Below are 26,078 nucleotides of genomic sequence, written 5' to 3'. Positions count from 1 at the left end.
TATGAGCTTCCCTTTTCTACTAAAGATCCTGTGGATATGTGATCAGCAGGCCGAGCTGACACCTGTGCTGCTGTGGCTTCAGAGCTCTTTATAGGAGAGCTAGCTAGATAAATGTTAGTGGGTGTGTCTGGGTGTGCAGCAGTCCTGTCTCCAGACTGTAGTGTAGACATAAGCACAGTTGCACAAAGCAGTAGGGCTGTGCAAAATTTCGCCGCCAGTTTTGTTTCAACGCTGTTTTGACTCGTTTCAAGGTCAAAACAGTGAAATTGAAATGAAACAGATATCGTTGAAACAGCCTCGAAACAAAACAAGGCAAATTGAAACATTTCGCCGTTTCAACACTTTTTTGAGGTTTCGCCCATAGGCTATAATGGGGAAGGTTGAAACAGCACATAACTTTGTCATTTCTGGCCTGATTTGGATGCAGTTTGCAGGAATAGTAGCCCCTTCTGAAGGCATGAAGCCTGCCAAGCTTCAAGGAGATAGGTGCAGGGGGATTGGGGAAACTGCACCCCAAAGTCTTGAAAGCAAAACTCATGTCACACGTATGTGTTAAGTCACAGAGGGGTCAAAACTGCAGGCATGCTAGCCCCTGCAGAGGCTGAACCCCCCTGCACCTATCTCCTTAACAGCTGGCAGGCTTAGTGGCCACAGCAGGGTCTAGCAGGCCTGCAGTTTTCACCCCCCTCTGCCCCAAGACAGACACAGTCCCACAAACACCCATGACACAAGTTTGCCTGTCATCAGCCAGAAATGCAGGGCCCCAGAACCCCTGCACCTATCTCCATGACAGCTGGCAGGCTTCACGGCCTCAGCAGGGGCTAGTAGGCCTGCGGCTTTCACCCCGCTGCGCCTTAACACACACAGTGTCACCCATGTCATGAGTTTTGCTTGTCCGCAGCTTGACGTTTAGTTTCCCCCAAACCCCTGCACCTATCTCCTTGAAACTTGGCAGGCTTTGTGGCCTCATCAGGGGCTAGCGTGCCTGCAGTTTTGACCCCACTGTGGCTTAACACATACATGTGACATGAGTTTTGCTTTCAAGACTTTGGGGTGCAGTTTCCCCAAACCCCTGCATCTATCTCCTTGAAACTTGGCAGACTTCATGCTCTGAGAAGGGGCTACTATTCCTGCAAGTTTCATCCAAATCAGGCCAGAAAATGGCAAAGTTATAGGTGGTTTTGACTTTCCCCATTATATCCTATTGGCGAAACGGCAAAACTGTTTCGACAAAACAGAACAGCAGTTTCAAATCAAAACAAAATTCGAAATGGAACCCTGTTCCATTGAAACGCTGGTCAAAATGGAGCACTGCCATTTCGCACAGTCCTACAAAGCAGTTCACAAAATCTGGGCTTATTCTTTTTAGATGGACTTAAGAGTGGATTACTAAAATTGGGGGCCACCTGCTGAAATCAGTAGGTGAAAGGTTTAAAACTAACAAGCAAAAGTACTTTTTTATGCAATGTGTAGTTAACTTGTGAAATTTATTGCACTAGAATGTGGTAGAGGCAGACAGCATAGTCAGGTTCAAAAATAGACTGGCCAAGTTCATGGATGATAGATCTACTATTAACTATTGAGCAGAGTGGCTGGAGATGTTTAACCTCATAGAAGATGGATGCCAGGGAGGGTATTGAATGAGGGATAGATCACTCTAGAGAGTGTTCAATGCTCTCCGTCTAGCATCCATTTCCGCCACTGACAAAGATAGGCTAGATGGGCCATAGATCTGACCTAGTATGCCACTTTTTATGTTCTAAGTGTGCATTGCACTTCTGTAATAACATTGAGGGGGAAAGGGTTCATGCCTTAACATGTTCAAAGAACCAAAAGGCTGTGTCTAGGAATGTACAGCTTCATTATTTAAACTACAGACAGTGAAGAGAGTTGCCTTATTTTCTTGCTTCTTGTGTTAGAAACTATGTGTTCCCAAAGTGAGTGTTGTTAGACAGCATAACCCAAATTTGGAACCTACATTAGCGGAAGTAGAAAACATGCTTTTAGGGACTGTTGTAAGATGTTCCCTTGCTGTCCTCCTATACAATACTATTTCATGTACACTGTTCACACTGTCATGGTAAAAAGTCTTGTGAAGCCATTTCAGAATCCCAGCCATTATCACTTCTAATGCATTGAAACCAGTTTAATGCTTTGAAAAATAACATTTCAGCATGTTTTAAGCTTTAAAACAAGATCACAAGTGTTAAAGTCAGCTGCCCAACATATGCAGCTGAACTGGTTTAAAAATGTGGTAGAACAGAGAAAAATGTCATGAAATTTTCTCAATTTCTGAATTTTCTGAGGTGTTGGTTGTAGCTGTCTTGGACATAAGTAGAACAAGGTTCTTTGGGTAAATGTGATATCTCTTATTAGCCAACTAAATAGTTGGAAAAAATGTTCTTCACAAGCGTTTGGGCACAACACCCTTCTTCAGGCATAGGGAGAGTCTGCTGATGTTTTGTGTTCTCCTGGATGGAATAGAAGCCAATATACAAAATGCAGCTCTGTGAAATGCACTGTGTGACAGTGAGGATCAGAGGCCGTGGGAGACAATAGGTATGAGACAGGTAGGTGGAGGGATGGGGGCGAAACAGGGAAATGTTGACCTGGTGTAGAATGTAGCTGGTAAAATGTAGAGAGGTTTCCTGGGGTTATCTGATGGGAGGCAAGTTATGATGTGCCATAAATCTAATGTCTATATTTAGTTCATGATTTTTTGTTTGCCAATCTCATCAGCAGAAGCAAACTTCCTGTGGTCCAAAACACACCATATAAATCTAGACCATGCTGGGACAAGAAATGTAAAACCTGCCACCACTCCCGCAATAACTATACCTCACAACAGAACCATCACCATTCCTGGATCTTACACCTGCGCCTCCAGAAATGTAATATATCTCATCCAGTGCGCTAAATGCCCTGAGGGAAAATAAAGGAGAAACCAAACAACAGCTGCGTACCAGAATGAATGCACACCAAAAAATCTATGAAGGACAAAAATTCCCAATTACCTGCTCGTTCACACTTCTCACAAGATAACCAATTCTCTCTCCAGTCTCTCAGTTTAATCCTTAAAGGGAATTTGCAAAACACCTTTCATAGATGAGCCTACAAACTTCACTTCAGAAATCTATTGGATACATGGACTAAATATAGACATTGGATTTATGGCACATAATAACTTGACTCCCATTCAATAACCCCAGGTAACCTCTACATTTTACCAGCTACATTCTGTCACCAAGTCAACATCCTCCCTTCCCCGCCACCTACCTGTTTCACACCTATTGTCTCCCATGGCCTCTGATCCTCACTTCTACTCATTTGCATTTTCACAGAGCTGCATTTTGCATATTGGCTTCTATTCCATCCAGGAGAACACAAAACACCAGCAGACTCTCCCTATGCCAGAAGAAGCGTATTTGTGCCCAAAAGCTTGCAAAGAACAATTTTTCCAACTATTTAGTTGACTAAGATAAGATATCATATTTACCCAAAGACCCTTGTCTGCTTACATTTTCTAACGTGCTGTAATACTGAGGCATATAAAGAAGTGAGAGCTAAAATAATGACCTTACCTAAACGAGACATGTAAGTTGCCAACACCCCTGAAAAACAAAATACTTAATTAGTTTAAATTATTATAGGTACCTACATTTCAAAATATTAGTCAAAGTTTGTAAAGCTTCAGACCCCATCAACAGTTTCCTTCTGCTTTTTTAAGGATGTTTTTTGAGCTGTGAGATTCTTTAGATGATATGCAATGTCATGTCTTGCAGCTTCCTTTTTCACCTGTCTAAAGATAAATACCAGATTTGTACTCCAGTGCTCTGGGATTTCCCTCATCCTCCATGAGTTCTCAAAATTATTTTCCAATCGTTCAGAGACTGTTTTAGGTCCTTATGTACTCTAGGATGAAATTCATCAAGCCTTGCCAACTTGAATATATTTCTGGCCTATGCTTCTACCCCTTGATCAAATTAATTATGTTGGGTATCTAGTTACAACTAACATATTTTTGTGAACTGCAAAGATTTTTGGTGATATCTTTTAAAATCAAACCGAGCAAAAAATAGTAAAAAAAAGTCAAAAGAGATCGTGTCATTTGTCTCTTAGGCCACATGTATACATTGTACCAATTAATGTAACCAGTTATTCATGCTTTAAGTAGTCACCCGCTACATGTTCAGTCAATTGATGGAATGATAGAGAGGAATATGCTACAAAGTTATTGCACAGCATATGTGAAATAACTTTGTAGCTGGTTCTTAGCATGCCATCCATTGAACTTATGGCCAGGGGTCCCTGTGGCTGGGAACAGTCAGCTGCTCAGAACTCCCAGCGGGGGGAGCCATGTGCACCCCTGAGCCTGGGAGCTCCCAGCTGACCGAGCTATTAGCCACAGTGGGGCCCCAGGCACCCCCACAGCTGGGAGCCTGCATCTCATGTGATCTCCCAGCTGCAGGGGAATGCGGGGGTACCTCTCCAGATAGGAAATCACATGAGCTGCAGTTCCCAGCTGTGGAGGTGCAGGGTAGACCACCACAGCGTGAGAGCACCATCAGCTGAGGGGGCTTCCAGATGCAGGAACTTGTTTCTTGCTGCTGCAGGCGGTGCTTGGATTGGGTTCTCCCTTTGTTGACAGTAAGGCATGATGGGTTCAGATTCACAATCCCACAATCATGCTTCCATGTAGCATAGCAGGAGGCATGATTGTGTGGATTGTACATCAGATCTCATCGTGCCTTTACCTGCACATGTGGAGTGGCCCTTATTCAGATTCATAAAACAAAATCTAGCCCTCTTGAGCATATTGACAGTGCTTCCAATACCTCACTGTCAGTCATTTTTGCACCTGAGTTAATATTACCACATTTGAGTTAAAGTTTTCAGCTAGAGCTAAAATGATTCTGCAGAGTTGTGAAATAGAAGGGAGAGATTACTATGAATGGCTAACAGATAGTGAAAAGGAGAGAGAATCATTAAAACCTATGGAGTAGAGAGAGATTGGCAGGAATCAGGAAAATGATAACGAGCCATGAAGTCAGTTGACTCAGTACTACCTGAATAAAAATGCTGTTGCCCTTCCTAGGCAGTTGGTTTTAAATTTTGGGTGGAGTGGGAATCAAACTGGGGTGCAACTGTACCACTATACCTCCCCTAGATCTGCCCCTGCATGTACCCCTTCCTTCCATGCAAATATAAAGAGATATTTTGTTAGATCTTCATACCATTAAGTATTACACTTAAACTTTTGTCTTTCTATCAAAGCACCTCTGAGCAAGCAGTTATATCTAAACAGGGCCAGCTTTATTCCCAGAACTCTGTGTCATGATGATGGCCAGCCACATAAAAACAGCCTTCTGTTGCTCATAACTCTGGAATGCTGACTTGATTGTAACAATAAATGGAGCTAACAGGGCAGAAGCAAATGATAAAAACAGACTAAAACCACCGGCTTTATTGAAATGCCCTGCACCCGCAGCCATTCAATCAAAAACATATTTTGTCTCTGAATCAGGTGCTCCAATCAGATTTTTCTATTTTATTTTTATCTTTCTGCAGCTTTGACACAGTGTAGGCCTGTGTGAACCACACCCTGAAATGTTTTCCACCCCCGGCTTTTTTTCTTTTTCTTATGAGATTTGTTTTCATTATAGCCAAAAGTAGCATTTTATTGGGGTTTTTTTGTTGTTGTTATGGAAACACTCTGGCTTGTTTTAGCTCCAGTTCTTGTGAAGCATCTGATTAGCTGAGCTGGCATAAAAGAGAAAAGGAAATCCATTCCTAGCGGTAATAAAGTAACACAATGGCATGGTTTTCACTCTCCCTTTTGATTTTGAAATTGTACAAAAGGCTTTTGCAAAACAGGCTAATAATATGGAGAAAACCCATGAAGTCTTCACCAACATTTTCTTCCCTTTACTTTCCTGGTTTGTTGTGCCCAACAATATGTATAGTTGTTCAAGATGGGCCACCTTCATCTATCTCTGCTCTAATACCCGAAAAAGCAATAGATGACTGGTTCATTTTGTCTGTGGCAAAAGGGAGGCCTCAGGAAAGTACAAACACAATGGGAATATTTTAAAAGCCTATCTGTCCATACATTATTGTCATTATGGTGAAATAATCTTGCTCAGTTTTCTTGCTAAATACCATTACTGCACAATTTTAGATGATTAAGAACACATGTTCCTGGCTGTATACTTGCTAGGGCTCTGACAGGAAAAGATACAACAAATAAAAGGAAAAAAAGTTCCCACTTTGAACAGACTTCTGACAGATGTTGAACTACTTGGGCCCCACAAGCAGCCGAGTAGTAAGATTTTGCTGATGACATTGAGCTTCAAGCACAAACACATGCTGTTTTTCCAGCACACTTGCTGCTCCAAGCTTTCATCTAATAGCATTCTCATTCATTCTGGCTTCTCCAGAATGCCTTGAGATAATGCATGGGACAGAGAGGCTATTATAGATTCAAGTCAGGCTCCTTTTCATCACAAGCCAAAAAAGTCTCTTCCTATCTAGAATTAAAGAAAACAGGAAAGATCATCTTGAGTGTCATCTGGCCAACTTGGTAAGGATGGATGGCTTTAAACTAGGTTCCACAAGGATGGTGATCAAAACACTTCAACAACAGAGCACACAGTCCAGAAAGGAAAGACGTCAGAGGCAACGTAACTCTGGGAAAAGACCAGAAAACTACAGGAGTGCAACAACTGATACAAAAGGGAAGCGAACAAGTCAAAATGCAAATTCCATCTGATGCATGTATACAAATGCAAAAAGGAAGGGGAATAAACAAGATGGGTTGGAAGCTGCAGCTTGTGAAAAAAGCTAGAATGTGATTGGCATCATAGAAACCTGGTGGGAGAGCTCTTATGATGGGAATGTCAACACTGAGGGTTACCCTCTGTTTTAGAAGGACAAGGTTGGGGGAAAAAGTGGTGGTGCCTTGTATGTCAAAAACACATACTTGTTCCCTGGTTCAGCAGGAAGAAGCCAGCAAACAGAATTCATTTGGGTGACAATGAAAGGCGAAAGATGCAGCACCAATATAATGGTAGGGATTTATTATAGGCCACCAAATCAGGAAGATAAGGTGGATGAACCTGAGGGACTTGGCCATATGTCAAATGGCTTGAGCTTTTTCTGGATGCCGGTGTGTGTGGCGTAGCCCCGATCAGGCCTTGAATGGATTCTAATAGGCAGAGCAGCTGAGTGCACACTGGTTGTAGGATGATGGCTCCTCCTATGGTGTTCTGTTTATAAAGTGCTCAGCAGATGCAGAAGAATGCTCCCCTCTCCTTGTGGCTGGACTTCTTAGGTTGGCCGGACAAGCCAGTCAGGTCAACCCGTTCTCCTACCTGGAGTCCCTGAGGCTCCCTGGTTCTTCAGCGCTGGGATTAATGCCAGTCAATATGGTCACAGTGTTCAGCTCCAGGGGCAATGCAAAATTACAGAAAGGAAAAAAGAGAATGAATCGGGGGGGAGAAGCCTCTTCTCCTGACTCTCACATCCCTGCATGTAGGTACAGAATTATTCCCTCAGCATCCTTCCTTTGTCTAGCACTGAGCATCAGTCTTCTGGAAGGAACACCCCTCTTCAGGACTTGGCTTAGTGTCCCTGGCTTGAAGCTACTCTGGCTGTACCGGCCAGGAGCAGGCAACTACCTCCAGGCTGTTGCCTTCTGGCTTCTGCCCAGCAGCCAGCTTTTAAAGCTGACTGCCTGTGCTTTTGGCTGACATCATCTCCCCGCCAGCCTGAGCTGCACAGATAACTGGCTGATGAATAGCATGGGCTACTCCTCCAGAAGTTTCCTGCTTTTCACTGCCATACCTGCATCAGATAAGTAGTCCCCAATCACGGGGCTCTTGCTGCAGAGAGTAGTACATGGGCCAATGGCTTGAAGTTGCAGCAAAGTAGGTTTAGATTGGATATCAGGAAAAACTTCTTTACAGTTAGAATAGTGAGGCTGTGGAATAGACTGCTGAGGGAAGTTGTGGACTCTCCATCACTGGAGGTGTTCAAAAAGAAGTTGGACAGGCACCGGTCATGGATAATTTAGGCGTAGCTATACCTATGTGCTACTACAGATACTTCCCATGCTTCTGGGATTTGCTAAGCATATATTGACAACCTTTTATAGAAGCAGGACATTGGCGGCCATGGTTCCCTTGCTTTACCTGTGTCAGGTTAGGGTGTTATGTCTGTGATGCATCCAGGTTCACCACAGTCGTATGTACATTGTACATTTTTTATATTGGAAGGTTTGGCATGGGATGATCCTGTCTCTCACACAGGGTTGGACTAGATGATCCCTGGAAGTCCCTTCCAGCCCTTTTTCTCTCTGATTCTATGACTATTCAGGGTACTGGACATTCTTAGAAACCATCTTTGAAATATTGCTTATTCCTTACTTGCTCTGGACTGGAACTAGAGTGTTTGAGATACTTTTCTGTCATTTCCACTGACTGTTTTCCCTGGAAAAAAGGGAACAGTGTTGTTTCCTCCACAACCTTCATAGAATTGCAGGGTGGGGCAACCTGCTTTGAACAGCGAAACAAAACATGGAAAGTTGCACTGAACATATCCGTGAAGCTTGGGGATGGAATTGGTTCATCGTTTAAAATTATTTGAATTTTTGTACAGCACTCAAGACAGACCACAGACTTTTTGTGAGGTTCTGTATCAGTTTATTAAAATGTTCACCTGTTGCTTTTCTGAACCTTTTGAGCTTCACCAGAATATTAAAATACTGTATCAGTGTCACAGGTACAGCTCAGATGTTGGGGGTCAGGTTCAGAAGCCGAGGATCAACAATATTCTAATTCCAGAGGCCAAAGCATGGGGGTCCAGTGCAAGCTTAGTGTATTTCATCTGGGGTCAGATGGGTCTGTGGGCAAAGCCAGGCCAGAGGTCAGGAACTGGAGAGCACAGTGCAGAAGATAGGATAAGCAGGGGTGAGGTTCCTAGGCAGGAACAAGGCTGGAGCAGGCAGGAGGGTTCAAGACAGAGGCAAGGCAGGGGTTCAGAGCCAGGAGGTCTAAAACAGTAGCAAGAATACAGAAGCCAGGCAAGGAGGTCCATAGCTGGGACACTGGGAGTATTGTTGCAGGGACAAGGTCCTGCAGGAAATGGGAGAACCTCATAGGAGGGCCCAGGCTGAGCTGGAGCAGCTGTATGGCTAGTCTTCTTGTGGGGCTGCAGCCTGGTACCCTTGCCTGCAGGTGCCATGGATTGGGGTTTGAATGCTAGGGGCCCTGACAATCCAATTCTGGACTGAAGTAGTGAAAAAGCATGCTGGGCCACAATTCCTACCCTCTGAGGCCAGTTTTGAAGGGCCAGAACAGCTGAAAATTTTGCTGGCCTGGCTAAGGACAATTAGTTGTTGAACAGGGAGTACTCTAAGTTAGTGTATTTTCTCAGCACTCTCTCTCACTGTGGCTCTATGGAGTCTTGGTGGATTTTGAAGCTGGTCTCCCTTGAGGGAGGCTCTAAGGAAAGGGAGGGGGCAACAACAGAGATAATGCCTAACAGAGGCAACAACAGAGATAAGTACCTAAGTTAACCTAGAAATTTGAGCACTTTTGACTTAGGTACCTAAATCACTTAGGCACTTTTGACTCAACATCTGTCCTCCCTGCAGCTGGAAAAGATAAAGCTAACAAAGGGATGTGGGGGAAAGTGAACCAGTTACACATGGACCCAAACCAAAGACCCAAATCCAAGCTTTGAGAAGGTTGAAATCAAAGATTGCTTTCACAGGCTCCAACCCCTCCTGAATACATAGTTAAAGAATTGTTTTTTGATACTCAGAACAGCAGTGGTCATGCTTCCTACTATGTAATAATCATGGGAGATTGTACAGCAATGTACTCTACTAAATAAGAAGTGATAATTCCCAAATTTAGCTTTGTGTGGAGAAAAGTATGAGGAAAGTCCTCTCCTCTGCTAAGTATGATATATACTGTATTTTGCATCCTTCATCAGGGTTCAATAACTTGGGTCTTGATTCTGCCAACAGAATCAATGGAAGTGCAGAGAAAGTGCCATCCAATATAAGAAGGGGTGGCAAAACCTGGTCCCAAGCTAAATTCTCTCTAGCTCTACATCAGATGAGCATTTCCAAACAAATAATCAACACAGGCTCCAGGGAAGAGGTATTAATTGTCGCTTTGAGAACAGGAAACACATTTTTCATGTTCTTGAGAAAAACGGTATTCCAGTTTTGTAGTTTTGGGGAGAGTATGCAGGACAAAGAGGGTGAGGGTTCTTACTTTATGCAAGAACCAGGCCAAAAGTTTACCTAGAATTTTGAATTTACTCATAGTCAGTGTGGATGAATGTTTTGATGCTTCCCACAGACATTGCATGAACTTTGGGGAAAAAAATCTTGTTTTGTGGTTCATGTTAAAATAACCCTGTTGATTTTTTTTCTACCAATACTTAATGCCATTTTTAGAACTTCTATTTATACAATAAACATCCTGAATATGGGTAGTTCGGAGAAGTAAACTTTCACGGATGGTCTCTTGGAGCAGACTACAGTGCTGTGTTTGCAAATTTGGAGGCACGAACAAAAAATTTAGGGCTAAGGTGTTTTTAATTCATCCTAAATGACTGCAGTACATGTTTTGAGTAATAAATATATTAAGCTGTGTCAGCAGTGCAGTTGGTTCTGATCTATTTTGTTATGGTGAACTGCATCTTCAAATGCATTTTGTTGTTACTTTTTCTTCTATTTCCAGATCTATGGTGGGCCAGATTTTTGGGCTCCTAGACTGGCCCAGCTGTGTGTATCAAGATCAGCACACAACCCACTGCAAGTCTCTAGTACTGGCAATGCCATTGCAATCCGATTCAAGACAGACAGATCTGTGAATGGAAAGGGATTCAATGCAACTTGGCAAGAGATATCAGGAGGTGAGTATTCAGGGACACTTCGCTGTTGAAAACATAAAATCCAGGAAGACTAGTGAATAGGTAAACTAGTTTTGCACACTTTAACCTATTTAAATATCCTGGGTTTGAAAGTTCAAAACAAATCCAAATGCTGCTTAGGTTGGATTTCATTTATGAAAAATAGTAAAATATAAATGAAGGGGAGAAAGAGAAATAGTAATGGTGAAAAGAAATAGATTACATTGGCTACCCATTTGATGCAGCTTGATTTTAGGGAAGATTCTTAAATCTCACAGTTTTCCCTATACCTAGAAAAGAATGTTCTTTATTTTGTTTTAACTAAAAGATTCTTTTGGTTTTAAATTACAACTATAAAGAGATTTGAGAATTTACCCTAGTCTTGAGAACTTTTTAAACTCCAAAAAATATTTGGAGTGATCAGTAAAACCTGGAACTCCATGAGTCATCCAACCCTTTGTGATGATTTGCTCAAACCCTTACTAACAATCAGGGAAATACATGTTACAATGATCCAAAGGTATGTTTCAGTGATGGGGTTCTTATGAATGTGCTAATCATCAGTAAATAACTTAACTAAATAGTGAACACTTGACCATTTTAAATGCAGCTCTCCCACTTAATTCAATGAAGTGATTTATTTAATTGTTGAAATTCACACCTCTCTGTTTTTACAGTTTATTTGAAAGTTTCAGGATTTTTCTGACTATAAGGGCAACCTAAAATATTTATTGAGCTGAGCCTTTCCAAAGTGTTTAGATGTTGATCAGTAGTTTATCCAAACTATTTGAAACTTCTGATGTCTTCTTTTTCCTCACTCTTTGACATCCAAACTTTCTCATTTCCTTCTCCTTCTCTATCCTCTACACCAGATCCTAAAACCTACCTAGTTTCCCTTTCACAGTTCCCTTCCATCTCCAACCCCCTGTGATATTATTTCTGAGTCCATCTCTGTCACCCAGACCTTTCATAGCCTCAGCACACCCTCTTGGAATCTGTGAGATCCCACTAAAAAGTATTGCACTTCATCTGCTGGATCCACCATAGTGTATTCCAGGGGCAGGCAAAATACAGCCTCTGGGCTGGATCTGGCCTGCCAGGCCAGTCTATCCAGTCCACAGGACCCCTCTAAAAGTTAGACAGTTATTACCTGCCAATGGCTACCTGTTCAAAAGCCATCAAGGCACTGGCAGCATGAGTCTCTGGCTGTAGCAGCAAGCAGCTCGGTCTCTGGTTGCATTGCAACCAACCCAACCCCAACCTGAACCGCCCCACTCCACCCCTAACACCCAGAAGCTTCTGAAGACCAGAAGTTTCTGGCTAGCAGAGCCTTCTGCCCTGGCAACCCTGTGGCTGTTCCCCAGCCCTATCTGAGAATTGAAATTCAGGTAAGAATGGGGGATGGGGTGAGGCAGGAATAGGCGGGACCACTGGCAATGTGGTGTTATAGTGGGAAATTGTAGGATTGTGTGGGGTTATGGTGGGAGGATGGGAGTATGTGTGGGGGCTGTGGGAGGGTATGGATGTGTGTTGGGTGTATGGTGGAAGGTGAGGAGCCAGCCCCACCCATCCTGTCCCAGCTGCAGCATGCAGTTCCTGGCTGCAAGGCCAGGAACCATATGGCGCAGCACCAGCCCGGCAGCACATGGTTCCCCACTGCAAGGCTGGGACCCACATAGTGTGGCATGAAGCCTGCACAGCACAGACCCAGCCCAGCCTGGCCCCTCCATACCGTGCCACTTGGGTCCCAGCCTTGCAGTAGGGAACTATGTGCTGCCAGGACAGGATGGGACGGGCTGGGCTAGCTCTATGCTGCACCGCTTAGGTCCCAGCTTTTTAGCAGAGAACCGCATGCTGCCAGGACAGGCTGGGCCAGCTCTGTGCTGCGGTATATGATCCCTACCCTTGCAGCTGGGAACTGTGCGCTGCAGCGAGGACAGGATGGGTGGGGCTGGCTGCAAGGCCAGAGACTGCACGGCATGGCATGGAGCCAGCCCAGCTTGGCTCATCCTGGCTGCAGTGTGCAGTTCCCTGCTGCAAGACCGCGACCTGCATGGCACAGCAAAGAGGAGATGGACCAGGCTGGGCTGACCCTGCACTGTGCTGTGCCACATGGGTCCCAACCTTGCAGCTGGAAACTGTGAACCACAACTGGGATGGGCCAGGCTGGCTCTATGCCACACCATACAGTCTGCAGCCTTGCAACTGTAGCCGTGTTGTGCCAGGCCAGGCTGGCCCCATGCTGTGCCATATGGGTCCCAGCCTTGCAGCCCAGAACTGTATGCTGCAGCCTGGATGGGACAGGCGGGGCTGGCTCCCCACCTCCCACCATACCTCCAACACACACCCACCACAGCCCCCACACAGTCCCACGCTTCCCCACCATAAACCCACCCACACACACCCACCTACACTCCAACACCCTTGACCATATCAACACACACACCGACACCCTCCAACACACCCCACCCCCAGCATACCCCAAAACACATCCGCACCCTCCCACAGCTCCCACACACAATCCCACATGCCCCTACCCCAAACACACTCCCCACACCCAACCCCACCCTTCCCCACATAACCCACTCACCATACCCACATCCCACCACACCCTCACACCCACTCACCAACCATACAGCCCCCACATGCACCCCCTTACTTCCCTACACACAGTATACAAGAGTAAGAGTGTATTTGGAGCTATTATGTAATCACCTCTAGATACACTACATAATTCAGGACAAAAATATTTAAAAAAATAAAATTAGAATAAGTTATAGTAGATGTTTGATTTTGTTAGTATATGATTTGGTTTTTTTTCCAGTTTCAAGATGACAACCCCACTGCCCTCCCCCCAAGGGTAAGGGGAGGAATTTCTGGTGGCAAAGGTCCAGGGTTAGGGGCGGGACTTCTGGTCCCAAGATAGCAACTAGTGGGGCAGGGCAACTGCCAGGGGGTAGGGGTTAACCATGCAGCCCTTGAGAGCTCACCAAAACTCATTAAGCAGCCCTCCAACTGAAATAGTTGCCCACCCCTGGTGTATTCAGACTTCAGAACCTGCAGTGGTTATTTTGGCCAGAACAAATTGGGTCCTTCAAGAAAACCTGAAAGTGCATAAGAATTAAGTGGAACAACTCTACCTAGTCCAGAAAGTTCCTGGCTTGGAAGTTAAATAAGAGAAAGGATGGACTTAGAAGGAATATAGGATTTTAGTTCTGGATTGTACCAAAGAAGGTCTGAGAAAATGTGAGACTTACATTATCTTTCATCTTAGACTTCTCAGTGTGCCAAATCCAACCATTGTCACTAATGTATAAAGAGTATATGACATCTATGTGGATAATACTGATTAAAATAACTTTTAATGTCAAGAAATGTAAAGTGCTCCACCTCGGGAAAAGCAACCCCCAACACCTACAGGCTTGGTGGCACCAAACTGACTAGCATCATGAATGAAAGGGACCTGGGGGTAATAATAGACCACAGTATGAATATGAGCTGGCAGTGTGATTACTAGGGCAAATAATACTCTGGCATGCATCAATAGAAGCAATCTCCAGCAAAGCCAAGGACGTGATTCTTCCACTCTACTCAGCACTGGTGAGACCACAGCTGGAGTACTGCATCCAGTTCTGGGCACCACATTTTAACAAGGACATGGACATGCTTGAGAGAGTCCAGAAAAGAGCCACCCATATATGATCAGTCTTAAAAGGGAAGCCATATGGGGATAGGCTGAGGGACCTGGGACTCTTCAGCCTGAAAAAAGAAGGCTGAGAGGGGACCTGGTAGCAGCTTACCACTACACTAGGGGAGTACATCAAGGGGTCAGTGAGCAACTGTTCACCAGGGCAACCGAGTAGAAAACTAGGAGTAATGGCCACAGACTCCTGGAAGATCAATTCAGACTCAACATTAGGAAAAACTCCACAGTCAGGGTGTCCAGACTGTGGAATAAGCTTCCTCCAGAGGTGGTGCAATCACCTACCCTGGAAATCTTCAAGAGGGGACTAGACAGTCACCTTGCTGGGGTCACTTGACCCCCAGTTATATTTCCTGCTTGGTGCAGGGAGCTGAACCCAATGATATTTTGAGGTCCCTTCCAGCCTTGCAATCTATGAACTTTTAAAATAGCAAGGGTAAAAGCTATAAAGAAATCAACCCTCATGCTTCAGCCCATAAGTCCCTCACTAGCTGCCTGGGGTTAGTCAGAAACTTATCTCAGAAAGCCTGACTCTTGCATGGCTTTCCATTATGCAAGTTTTATACTTTTATCAGGCAGGAATGATGGCTTGAGACAGGGCACTGAACCAGGGAAAGGGAGAGGAGTGGGGTGGGAAGGAATTGTGCTTATCCCATGCAGTGATTCCTGTGTCAACAGAAAATAAGTCATTGAAGTTATTTCCCTGTTAATTTAAAAGACCAGCTAAAATCTTGCTAAGGATGAAAGAGCTATTGATTGCATCTTTTCCAGGTTGTGGAGGTGTGTTTCAAGCTACCAGTGGTGAAATTCATTCTCCAAATTACCCTAATCCTTATAATGACAACACTGACTGTTCATGGGTTATCCAAGTTGACTATGGCCATCGCGTTCTACTGAACTTCACAGATTTTGACACTGAACCTCACCATGCCTGCAATTATGATAATGTTTCTGTAAGTACCACTGAACTTTTCAGAAGTTTCCTTAACAATCTTGAGAGGAATGCTTTCAAAAGAGGAAATTCAGTACACAGTCTAGACTACAAGTGATGACAGATTATTTATTCATTTACCAGATGAGTTACGAGGTTTAAACCATAGTAAATGTGAAGGAGTTGCTTTGTTCATCCCATAATGACAGTCTGCACAAGTACTTTTATGCCTTCCTTAAGGCTGTCAGTGAAACATGGAACTGAGCTTATTTGGAAACCCTGAGCATATGAAGGAGTCATGAAGCAAGCTTCACACTGGTGCTGCATTCTCTCTCTTTCCTTTGGGATTATGTATGCCCCAGGAAAGTATGGGGGAAGCATTCCCAGCACTTCTTATGCAAAAATAGGAATGCGACTATGATGTACCCTTTTGTGGGATGGGCTATGATTTGAGTTATTTACTTGTAGGTTCTAGTACATGTTTTGTCATCATGTGATGTTCCTGTCCAGGATCACAAAATTTGTTATAAAGCTGAAAAGGGAGAGTGCCAGGCACAAAAATGTTTCTGACTTTTTTCTTTATGTGCACACTACATTGTCAAGTGATCCTCATCTGGCTTTTGAATTGCTCTTTTAGAGAATCTGTGGAAGATTCATATTGCTCTCAACTGGTGAGCCCTTATTGAACACAGAAATTCAGACTGCAGCTCAATCAGTGTGTGAAAAATGAGACATTGCAAAGCCAAAGCTATAGGCCTCATGAGAATAGAAACAAGGAAACTTGACCTTTACTGTCAAATTCCACTTCACTCAGTACAAAGGAATGTGTGATCTGTGAGAATCCATAACATATAGATAAAACATGCGGGACCTAAACCAAAATCCAGCCCTCTTTCTCTGATAAACCCTTGTTTACAGTGAATTCAAGCTGGCAGGAACAGGAAGTTTTTGAAAACAGGTCTATGTTGTTAATAGTGTTAGGGCCTTCTTACACAGTAATTTTGGGCAGGTCCTGGAGCTTTTAACACCTGGATTGTCTGCACATTAAGGCTAGGGACCAACATTCAAAAAGCCTGAGCCTGAATTGATTCAATCTTTGCAGGTTAGTTTAACCTGGCTAGTATGAACTGGTTTGAAACTGGACAGACATTCTCTCTGGATTGAGGAAATTCTAGTTGTCAGTCGAACTGAAGTTTTTTATAGAAGATGGAGAATGCTATTTTGAACCCAAAAAGATTTTTAAGAATCAGCATTTTGACTGGCCCAGTAAACCTTCACTTTTCTGAATGCTATCTATTCAAAAGCTAGAATTATATGATCTCCCAACTTGGTCCCCAGAAATGGAAAATACCTGTACATATATACAATGATATGAGGTTTTTTTACTGGGTTTTATAATATTAAAATATTCCTCTTTCTTTTTGGTGCTATTTTATAGTATAGATCCATTGCAAATCTAAACATTTTGCATATAAGAAGAGGGGATCCCTGTGGGGTTCAGATAAGTGAAGGTCTACTGCATATAAGTTTTATTAAAGTTTTTCAGTGTTAGTTTAATGAGAAAGAAAAGGCAACAATTAAATGGATGATATTTTATTTCCTTTTTGTCACACCAGTAAGCAAGCTGGAGTTATTTTCATGAAACACCTGAATGAAATTAGTGTGTGCACATCCTTTTGTGAGGGAGTTATCTGCCTTTTATGGGAATGTAAGCCCAGGCAGAAGGAATGGAGATTTGTAAACTGATATGTTACTGTGAATGTATTTATTAATAATAATTCAAAGCAGCATAGATGGAAAATGTAGACAGTTAAGGAAGTTAGTGGATTTTTTTAAAGTCCTCTACTATAGGAAAAAATGCTGTGTGTGACTTAATACACTAGTTCCACCCTTCCTCCCCATACCCCACCCCTTATCTTTATGGATTGTATGTGTTTTGTGAGTTCCCCCAGGGACACCCCTCTGCCCTTTTGTGCACCATTGCCCATTTCTTTATTCCTGCCTCTCACCACATGATTCAAAATAGCATGTGTTGCGAAGTATTGCTTTTTGCAAGCTGTAGGCCAATTTTTTGGTAAGATTTTTCCTAGTGTTTTTCAGTTCCTTCTAGAAACACGATTCAATGGAAAACATATCAAAGCACATCTTTTCACACATGGTTTTATAAACAAAATAGAGGGACAAAGAATGGTCTGTTCAGGTAGTTCAGGATTATACTGAGGCTTGGGGCCACTGACAGATATTAAATTAAAGGTGTGATGAAATCAGAGGCATGATCCCAACAATCATGGCTTCTGCTATGGCACATGTGCATGACAGGAGGTGTGATTGTGGGATCGGGAATCAGATCCCAATCGTGCCATATATGTCGGTGTATGGGGAGCCCAGGATCATGGTCCTGACCTCCTTCTGCACTGGCAAGTAGCAAGCTTGTCTCTGCTTGGAGCCACAGTTAGGAGCCCCAGTCAGCTGATTATAATTTTCAGCCAGTGGAGCATAGGAGAGTCCTTAGCTCTGATGATCTCCAGTGGCTGGGAGCCCCGATCAGCTGATTCAGGCTCCCAGATGCAGGGAACACACAGGAGTCTTGAAGGGTTCCAATGTGCTTCCAAGGCTAAGAGCACCAGTCACAAATTAAATTGAAGGCATAATGGGAATCAGCCACAAAATTGTTACACGTATCTTGGGTAATCACCAGGTATCCAGGTTTTCCATTCACCCTGGAAAAACATAGATATTCTCCTTTTAAGGAGAAAAATGTGGATTTTCTCCTTTAAAGGAGAAAATCATAGGAAATATATATATATATGAATGGGGGGGGAGGGGTTTAATCAGAGAATTTGCGATTTTTAAACAGAAAACCAGGATCCCTGGTAATCACTTTGTGGCTTATTTCCTGTTTTATCATGTCATTAATGGAATGAACATGTGGCTGGGTCCCTACTTAAGACATAATTAACTAGTTAATCATGGCTTAGGTGTAATATCTGTCAGGGGCTTAGGAGAGCTAAATTCTGTTCCATGCTTTTTGAAGAGAAGTGCTGTAATAAGACAATGAAAAATATCATATTTTCTTGCATACAGCATGACCCAGAATATAATACACACTTTGTTTTTGAAAGGCAGGATAAAGAAAAAACAATCTTTCCTTTATAGTGAGTATCAGAGTAGCAACAGCTAGGGATCAGGGTCTGCTTGATGTTCTGCTCCCTGCGAGTCAAATGCAGATTTTACTTTTACTTTTGCGTTAGAAATTATAGCTGAAATTCCACTATAATCATAAGTCAACAAGAGAGAATACCTGGACACAATACTAAGGCATAACTCAGAAAACTGTACTTAAAGTGAGAGGCACTTTAAAGGTTGGGGAAATGCAGTTTTTTTCTCTGCAGTGGTTTATATTACATAAATTAGATTTTTATTCTTATTCCAGTGGAACATTTTGTAAGCAGGAATATAGAACTGAATCTCGTAAGGGTTGCCACAGAGGGGAAACATTTTTAAAGAACCCAAGATGCTGGAAAGGGGACCTTTAAAGATAAATTAGCCATGAAGTACAATTTTAAAAACATAGCTGAAAGACTGAAATCTCTTTTTGTATTTTGTCATGTGCTTTTGCAAATGTCATGACTACTTTCATTTCAACAAGAAGGCAATGAGTCACTTAGACATGCTTATTACATGAAAGGGGAAATAGCAGCACAGCAATACTATTCACAGTGTGAAAGGCAATATGGATTTTTTTAAAGTCACATGCCGAGATAATTTTCCTCTACTAATCCAGCAAGTGGGATGCCTTGTGGATCTCAATTCGTGTTTGCAAGTTCACTTTCAAAAGTTCTGGGGAGAGACATGTATTACATGGCTTAATACTGTGGGTTATGTTCCATTCTACCCATGGTATTGAAATGATCCTTATGAAGCAACCAAGTAAAGCTAACAAATAACAGACAAGTAACAACATGGCATCAGAAAATACACATGTTCTGCTTCTGCTAGACCTGTAGTTGCCATAACTTCATAGAAATATATATCTTAGTATTGCTCCAATCAGGCTTTTAATTAGGTTTGAAGAATGGAATTCATTCCTTGGTTTCTGAAGAATGGGACTGTTGCAGGCTGTGGGCTTGCAAAGGCTTATAGTGGGGCAGTGAAACATGATTTTAGGCCTGCCCAAGAGGACTCAGCCAGCTGATAAGAATAATTAGCTGTCACAAAGGAAGTAAAAAGACTCCCAGAGAAGAGGGAAGGGAGAGAGACAGAGAAACATACATGTTAGTCTAGTGGCTGCAACACCAAACCAGGGCAGTTTTTCAGGGTCTAGGACAGGGTGTGCAAAATATGGCCCACAGGCTGGATCTGGCCTGCTAGGGCTTTCTATTTGGCCCATGGGGCCCCTAAAAATTTATAAAATTAGTTATTATCTGCCCCTGGCTGCCTGTCAAAAATGATAAGGCACCAGTGGCAACAGGACCAAAGAGAAGCTGGTGGTAGGACCCAGCAGTGGCAGCAGCAAGGCCTGCCTGGCCCCACCCCACACCCAGCTCCCTGCCACCCCCAGTCCCCAACCAGAAGCTTCTGCCTAGCAGAGGCTTCTGGCCTGCGGCCCTGTGGCTATTCCCCTGCCCTCCCTTCATCCAAGAGGGAAACTCAGATAAGAATGGGTGGGGAGGATTGCCGGCATAGCGGGAGCCAGCCCAACCAGTCTGGCACCACACAGTTCCCAGCTGCATGGCTGGGAGCGCAGGATGAAGCAGGAGCCAGCCTGGCCTGGCCCCCACGGTTTCTGGATAGCTCCTGCTGCACCATGCAATCCTGGCCATGCAACCAGGAACCACGTGCTGCTGGCCGGGCACAGCAGGAACCAGCTAGGAGCTGGGCACAGCAGGAGCGCAGCAGGAACCAGCTAGAAATTGTAGGGGCTGGGCTGGGCTGGGCTGGCTTCGGCTGCATCCTGCAGTCCCAGCCATGCAGCCGGGAACTGCATGCTGCCAGAGCAGTGGGTGGGCAAGGGAGGAGAGTGGTGTCTGCAGGCAGGAAGGAAGGGAAGGAAGCAGCCAGGGAAGGGCAGCAGCGGCAGGTAGGGAGGAAATGGCAGTGATGGGGTTGGTGGAGTGCAGGGCCTGTGCTGGTGTCCCAGGGTCAGGGCTGGCAGAAGCCCAGGGCAGATGGCAGAAGTGCAGAGCCTGGGCCAACACCCCTTCACATGCCCCAGCCACCCTCCCCCTCCACACATGTTACAGCCCCTCTAGCCACTCCCCCATACTCACTCGCTCACAGCCCCCCACAAGCTGCATACCCCCCACCCACACACACAATCTTCCTTACATCCCACATACATGCATACCCTCATACACACATCTACAACCCCCCACAAACCCTGTACCCACACACCCATATCCCCCAACCCTCCATACCCCACCACAATGTACAAAAGTAAGCCTTCATTTTAAGCTATTATGCAGTGACCTCTATGTACACCACACAAACACATATAAATCAAGACAAAAATAGTTTTTGAAATCAAATTAATATATGTTGTTTGATTTTTAGAATATAATTTGTTTTGTTTCCATTTCCAAGATGGCAAATCCCCTAGGCAAAAGGAGTACTTCCAGGGGCAGTGGGAGGGACTTCTGGTGGCAAAGGTCAGGGGTTAGGTGCAGGACTCCCAGTTCCAAGCAGCAGCACCACAGCAGGGAACTCACTCCAGAGGGACAGAAGGAAGGCTGCTGTGCTGAGAGCAGCAGAGAATAGAGTCACCTTCTCAAGGACTGAGCATGACCTAAAACTGCACCCCCCCCCCCCCAGGAGTGGGTGGCCTGGCAGGGCTCCCAGTGACACAGGAGCCTCCAGGAAAATACAAGACCAGTTACCACCCTGGTGGAAGGTGGTTTGGGGTGCCTTAATAACCCCTAGCCCCCACATCACTGTGAGTAGCAATTGGGGCCAGGCATGGCTGTGGCCACCTGAGCCCCCACCAGGGAGGGAAGCCCTGTAGCCCCAGTAAGGGGGTGGATGTAGAGGCCCAGTGAGGGGGAAACCAGAGGGCTGGGAGCCCAGTGCATGTGTGAGTTTGCATAGAGTTGCCCCAGAAGGGGCCAGGGCAAGCTTGGCCCTGGTCGGGGAATGGGCTGGCCACTACCCCAATGATGGTCACGGAAGAGGCCCAAAAGATGGTACATCTGCCACCCAGGGTGTGCGCTAGATAAAGCCTATGGCTGAAAGGGCCCACTCTGAGAGGGAGCAAGGCAGTATAAGTTGTCAATGTGTGAAAGAGACCCTGTGAGAGGGGGTGGAGTGTGAAAGGCCTAGTGAGAGGAGGGCAGTATGAATGCATGTGTGTCTGAGGCCTGACATCAAGGGCTAACCTTGGTCTGACTGTAGGCCAGGAACATTGTGTCCCCTGGATGCCATCTGCAAGGCTTGGGCTGCGGTGCAGGGGAGGAATGGAGCCACAGATAGTGCCCCGTTATCAGGGCAAGAATGGGTAGCTTCCCACCTAATTAGAACCAATTAAGAAACAAGGCATGGCAGATGAATGAGGCGGGTGGTTGGCCCAGAAACAGGTGGGTGAGCCAATGGTGGACCGGCCCCAGGAAGGCCCCCTATTACAGTAGGGCATACTGTCTGTAGCCATTTGTTTCCTTTATGATTTCCCTTTTTTTTCATTTGGGTTCAATCTCAACTAAAATTAAAGTCAGCCCTTGTTGTCTTTCTCCTCCTGATTTGTCAGATAACATAAAGGAAAAAAAAGTTTTTGAACTTGCAGAAAAAAAGAAAATCATTTATGATAAAATTAAAAAGTGATGTTTTGCAAAACCAGCTGCCTTTTTGCTTGCTTCCTTTCTTTATACTGATGTCTGCCAATTTATGAATGCATGCTTTTTGTCTGAGTACTGAGGATGGAATCAGATCCTTGCAAAGTATTTTGAAACAGTCTGTCTGGGTGATGCAGCCCACTGATGTATCTATTAAATGTACTTTATTAACTTCCACACAGTGGCTGGGAGGTACTGAACATTCTCTGTGCCTTTTCCATCTTTCCTACTCTAAACAACATTTCCAAACTTCAGTGTGTAAGTTAGACATCTAAATCTACAGAAAAGGATGAAAATAATAAAAATATGCGGTTAGATATTTAACATTAGCTACTAGGGGTGCACCAATAAAGATGTTCTTGACTGATACTGATAGCCAATGATTAATCAACCATATCAGCTGATGGTGATCCAATAACCACTATTTAGTAATAGTGCAAGGCATTTTAAGCTACTGACATAAATAAACCTTTTTTTGTTTGGTTTGCATTTCTCTCTCTCTCACACACACACACACACACACACACACACACACACACACACACACACACACACCCACCCTACCCCTGCCTGCTCCCGCCCTTTATGAGGGAGGTGGTGACCGCCTTATTCCCACACGTCACTCCCTTGCCCACAGCTCCTACCCACAGTCCTGTGCTGTCGCCTTGGGTGAGCAGGGCAGACCCTCATGTGGACAGCAGTGCTGGGCATATTTGGAGCCCCGGAGCATGCCACTGCCTCAGCACTGGCGGGCCCTGTGGAGCTGAGCTCCCACAGCTGGGAAGAAGCCATTTTTTTTTAAAGGTGCCCAGTAGAACAGAATGTCCCTCGTGTGGTGCCTTACCCTGCCCACATGCAGGCCAATGTCTCTGCAGAGCTTCTTATCCTTTTGTACTTCTTTTGTGCCAGTGGCAGTTAATTATATGTTGGTCCCAAATCCACAGGTCTTTACTGAGTCAAATTAATGGTTTGATTGAGTGCAAATTACATGGGAGCATATGATTTTGGCCACCAGCCCAAGGAATGCCTATACTGTTAAAGCAAGAGTTGCTTCCATAACTGTCTAAAGTAAAACATGGGCAGCTTGACACTAACTGTTGATCTAAGGGTCCATCAGCCTAAGTCTGAGATGCTGCATTATTTGAAAGGGGCAACATGTTGCAATAAGTATTTTTTTTTTTTTGTCAGTATGGCCATAGTGTAACAAATTCAGCTGGGGGCAATCTGCAGGCCAAATTGGACTGCATGGACTGGTACTGTATTCTAGATCTGGAGTTGGCATCATGTGTAGCACAGTCCTGCTCTAGGCACTCACATGCTGCATGGCCTCAGATCTGCCACTGCTGTGCAGCTGTTTTTCATGACCCCAGAACTGCCACCGCAGGGCTGTTCTGCATGGCCCTGAAGCTAGAGTTGCCACCATCACAGGGCTGTGCAACCTGAACCCAGAACCACTGCACAACCCCAGAGCTGTTGCTGCTGCAGGACTGTGCTGCATGACCCCAGAGCAAATGTTGCTGCCTGAGGTAGGGGTTTGGAGTAGATGACCCTTGGAGGTCTCTCCTAGCCTTTCTTCTCTGTGATTTTATGATCTTCCTCTCTATCTCCCCAAAGGTCATAACTGTGATGAGCCCATAGCACTCTTCCCTCCCTCCCCCCAGCCCCCAGTCTTGCTGTTGGGAAAATAGGCTTGGACAGTTTTGTCATGAACCTGATGAGTTCTTTTGGTTTTTATAACAAATCTTGAAAAATGAAGCTCTGTGATACTTAGGACAGCTCTTGCAAATTCTCCTATGTAATGATTTTCTTGATTGAACCTATCAAGATAACACCCTCCTAACCAGCAGATTCTCTTCATGCACTCAGTGTGGAGGATTTTAAAACTAAGATCAGTTTTCTTTCAATGCGTACACAACTCAAACCTATAATATGTGTGTAAATTATACCTGTCAAAATAAAGTAGGGCAATTACAATGGGTGGGACACAGAAACATACTGATCTGGGGTTCTCATGATTCACTTTGCTTGCTTCTCTTTTATAAAGGTGTTTGATGGTCCAACCAGTGAAGCCCCAATTCTTGGAAACCTTTGTGGCAGTCAGCATCCTACTCCCATCACAGCCACCCAGAATATTATGTTTGTTCGACTGCGCTCTGACAGCAGCCGCCGGCACAGGGGTTTCAGTGCTTACTTTTCTGAAGGCAAGTTCCTCAGTGACATAAACGCCCTTTCACTTGACCACAAATCAGTCTTTACTACACTCACTGTCTCAGCACTCCTTATATTCAGCATTGTTTCTACATATGCGGAGTTCCCTCATGTGGTTTTAAATGGACATTCTCAAAAGACCATTTAAGAATTATAACTAAATCTGTTACGGTGAGGACCCAAACCCATTCCAGGTACTTTACAAGAGCTGTAAGGACCTAAATAGGTTACCTGCTCTGGGTAGATCTATACTCTTGTGTCAGTGGGTGCATCTGCATGTGCACTTTAATTAGCTCCACTGTCTACATGTGTGCTGGTATTAGGGCGCAGCAAATTAATTAACTCCACCCAGCTGGGTGGGGCATGAAGGTGCTAAAGTGCAGGGGCTGCCTGCCACCTAGCCACACAGCTCCACACTCTAGCACCCTCATGCCCAAGCCAGCCCCTCCACTTCCCAAAGCCACCACCTGGAGCCTGGGGCTGACCCCTCATGCCCTCTGCAAGCCCAAAGCTGTTCTGCCCAGATCAAATTGCTGCTGTCCCAGGTGCATTTGTATACACCGCATCTAGGACCAGTGTCCTCTGGCTCAAACAGCAACAGAATTCATTGCATCATTTTAATTGCACATGTAGCTGCACCCAGTGTGGCACAACAGTGACCTCTTGAGCAGAGGCTACCCTCACAGCTCCAAACCTAAAAATACACTGGTGAGGCCCTGCACAGCCCCTCAAGCAGCCTCACTGCTACAGTTCTGGAAAGTGTATGAGTAAGAGCAGGCTGGTGAGGCATTCTCAGGAGTAGCCCTACAGGGGTACCCTACTGCCAAAGGAGAGACATGCTCTAAAAGGTCTGGTTGCAGGCTGAAGAGGAATCCTTTGGTATGAACACTGCAAAGGCAGCTTCAAGATTGATTTCTAAGAACCTAGTTGTAAGCCTTGGTGCAGCAGAGGCATTGAGGATGAAAAATCTGTGCAGCAAAGATGCTGGGCAGTATTCATAGGGCCATTTCAGTTTTTCTGGAAGCATCTTCATCCCTCAGTGTAGAACAGAAGAGGCCAAGATAATTTAAAATCACATTAGTCCCTTGGTTCTCAAGACCTCCATTTCATGTTGCTCCTCTTAAGAGAATTTCACTGTATTGTACAACATTTTCATTTGTTATCATTATAAAAAACCTTTAAAATCTATTACCATTTTTATTTTTCCCTTACAAATTAGAGATGCATTAGACTTTAAGTCACATTCTTCTTCTAAGACAAATTGTTCCTCTACGATACTCATTATAAGATATCAGAAACAAGACAAAGCTTATAATTTTTGTTTTTTAAAAATGTATTATACAATTTCTCCCGGTAAGAAAGGACCATAACATTTTCCTTGTAGCCCCATTGTTCTATACCTCTAAATTTTAAAGCAATATTACTAGTAAGTAGTTGGCAAATAACATGTCATTTGAGGACAGAACTTTTTTGGATATAGAGTATGGAT

General features: G+C 44.3%; 1 protein-coding gene across 1 annotated transcript in view; it reads left to right on the top strand.

Moving 5' to 3' along the window:
• Window positions 1-26,078, top strand: part of CUBN (cubilin) — a 241,539-nt gene that overhangs the window by 115,885 nt on the left and 99,576 nt on the right. Inside the window, exons 30-32 of the mRNA XM_019497851.2 lie at window positions 10,755-10,929; window positions 15,401-15,582; window positions 24,426-24,582. Coding sequence (XP_019353396.2) covers window positions 10,755-10,929; window positions 15,401-15,582; window positions 24,426-24,582 — 514 coding nt within the window. The remainder of the gene's footprint in view (window positions 1-10,754; window positions 10,930-15,400; window positions 15,583-24,425; window positions 24,583-26,078) is intronic.

The sequence above is a fragment of the Alligator mississippiensis genome, chromosome 5 (assembly GCF_030867095.1).
Source record: "Alligator mississippiensis isolate rAllMis1 chromosome 5, rAllMis1, whole genome shotgun sequence".
Lineage (NCBI taxonomy): Eukaryota > Metazoa > Chordata > Crocodylia > Alligatoridae > Alligator > Alligator mississippiensis.
Note: the sequence above shows the minus strand (reverse complement) of the source record. Positions and strands in the feature narration are given on the sequence as shown.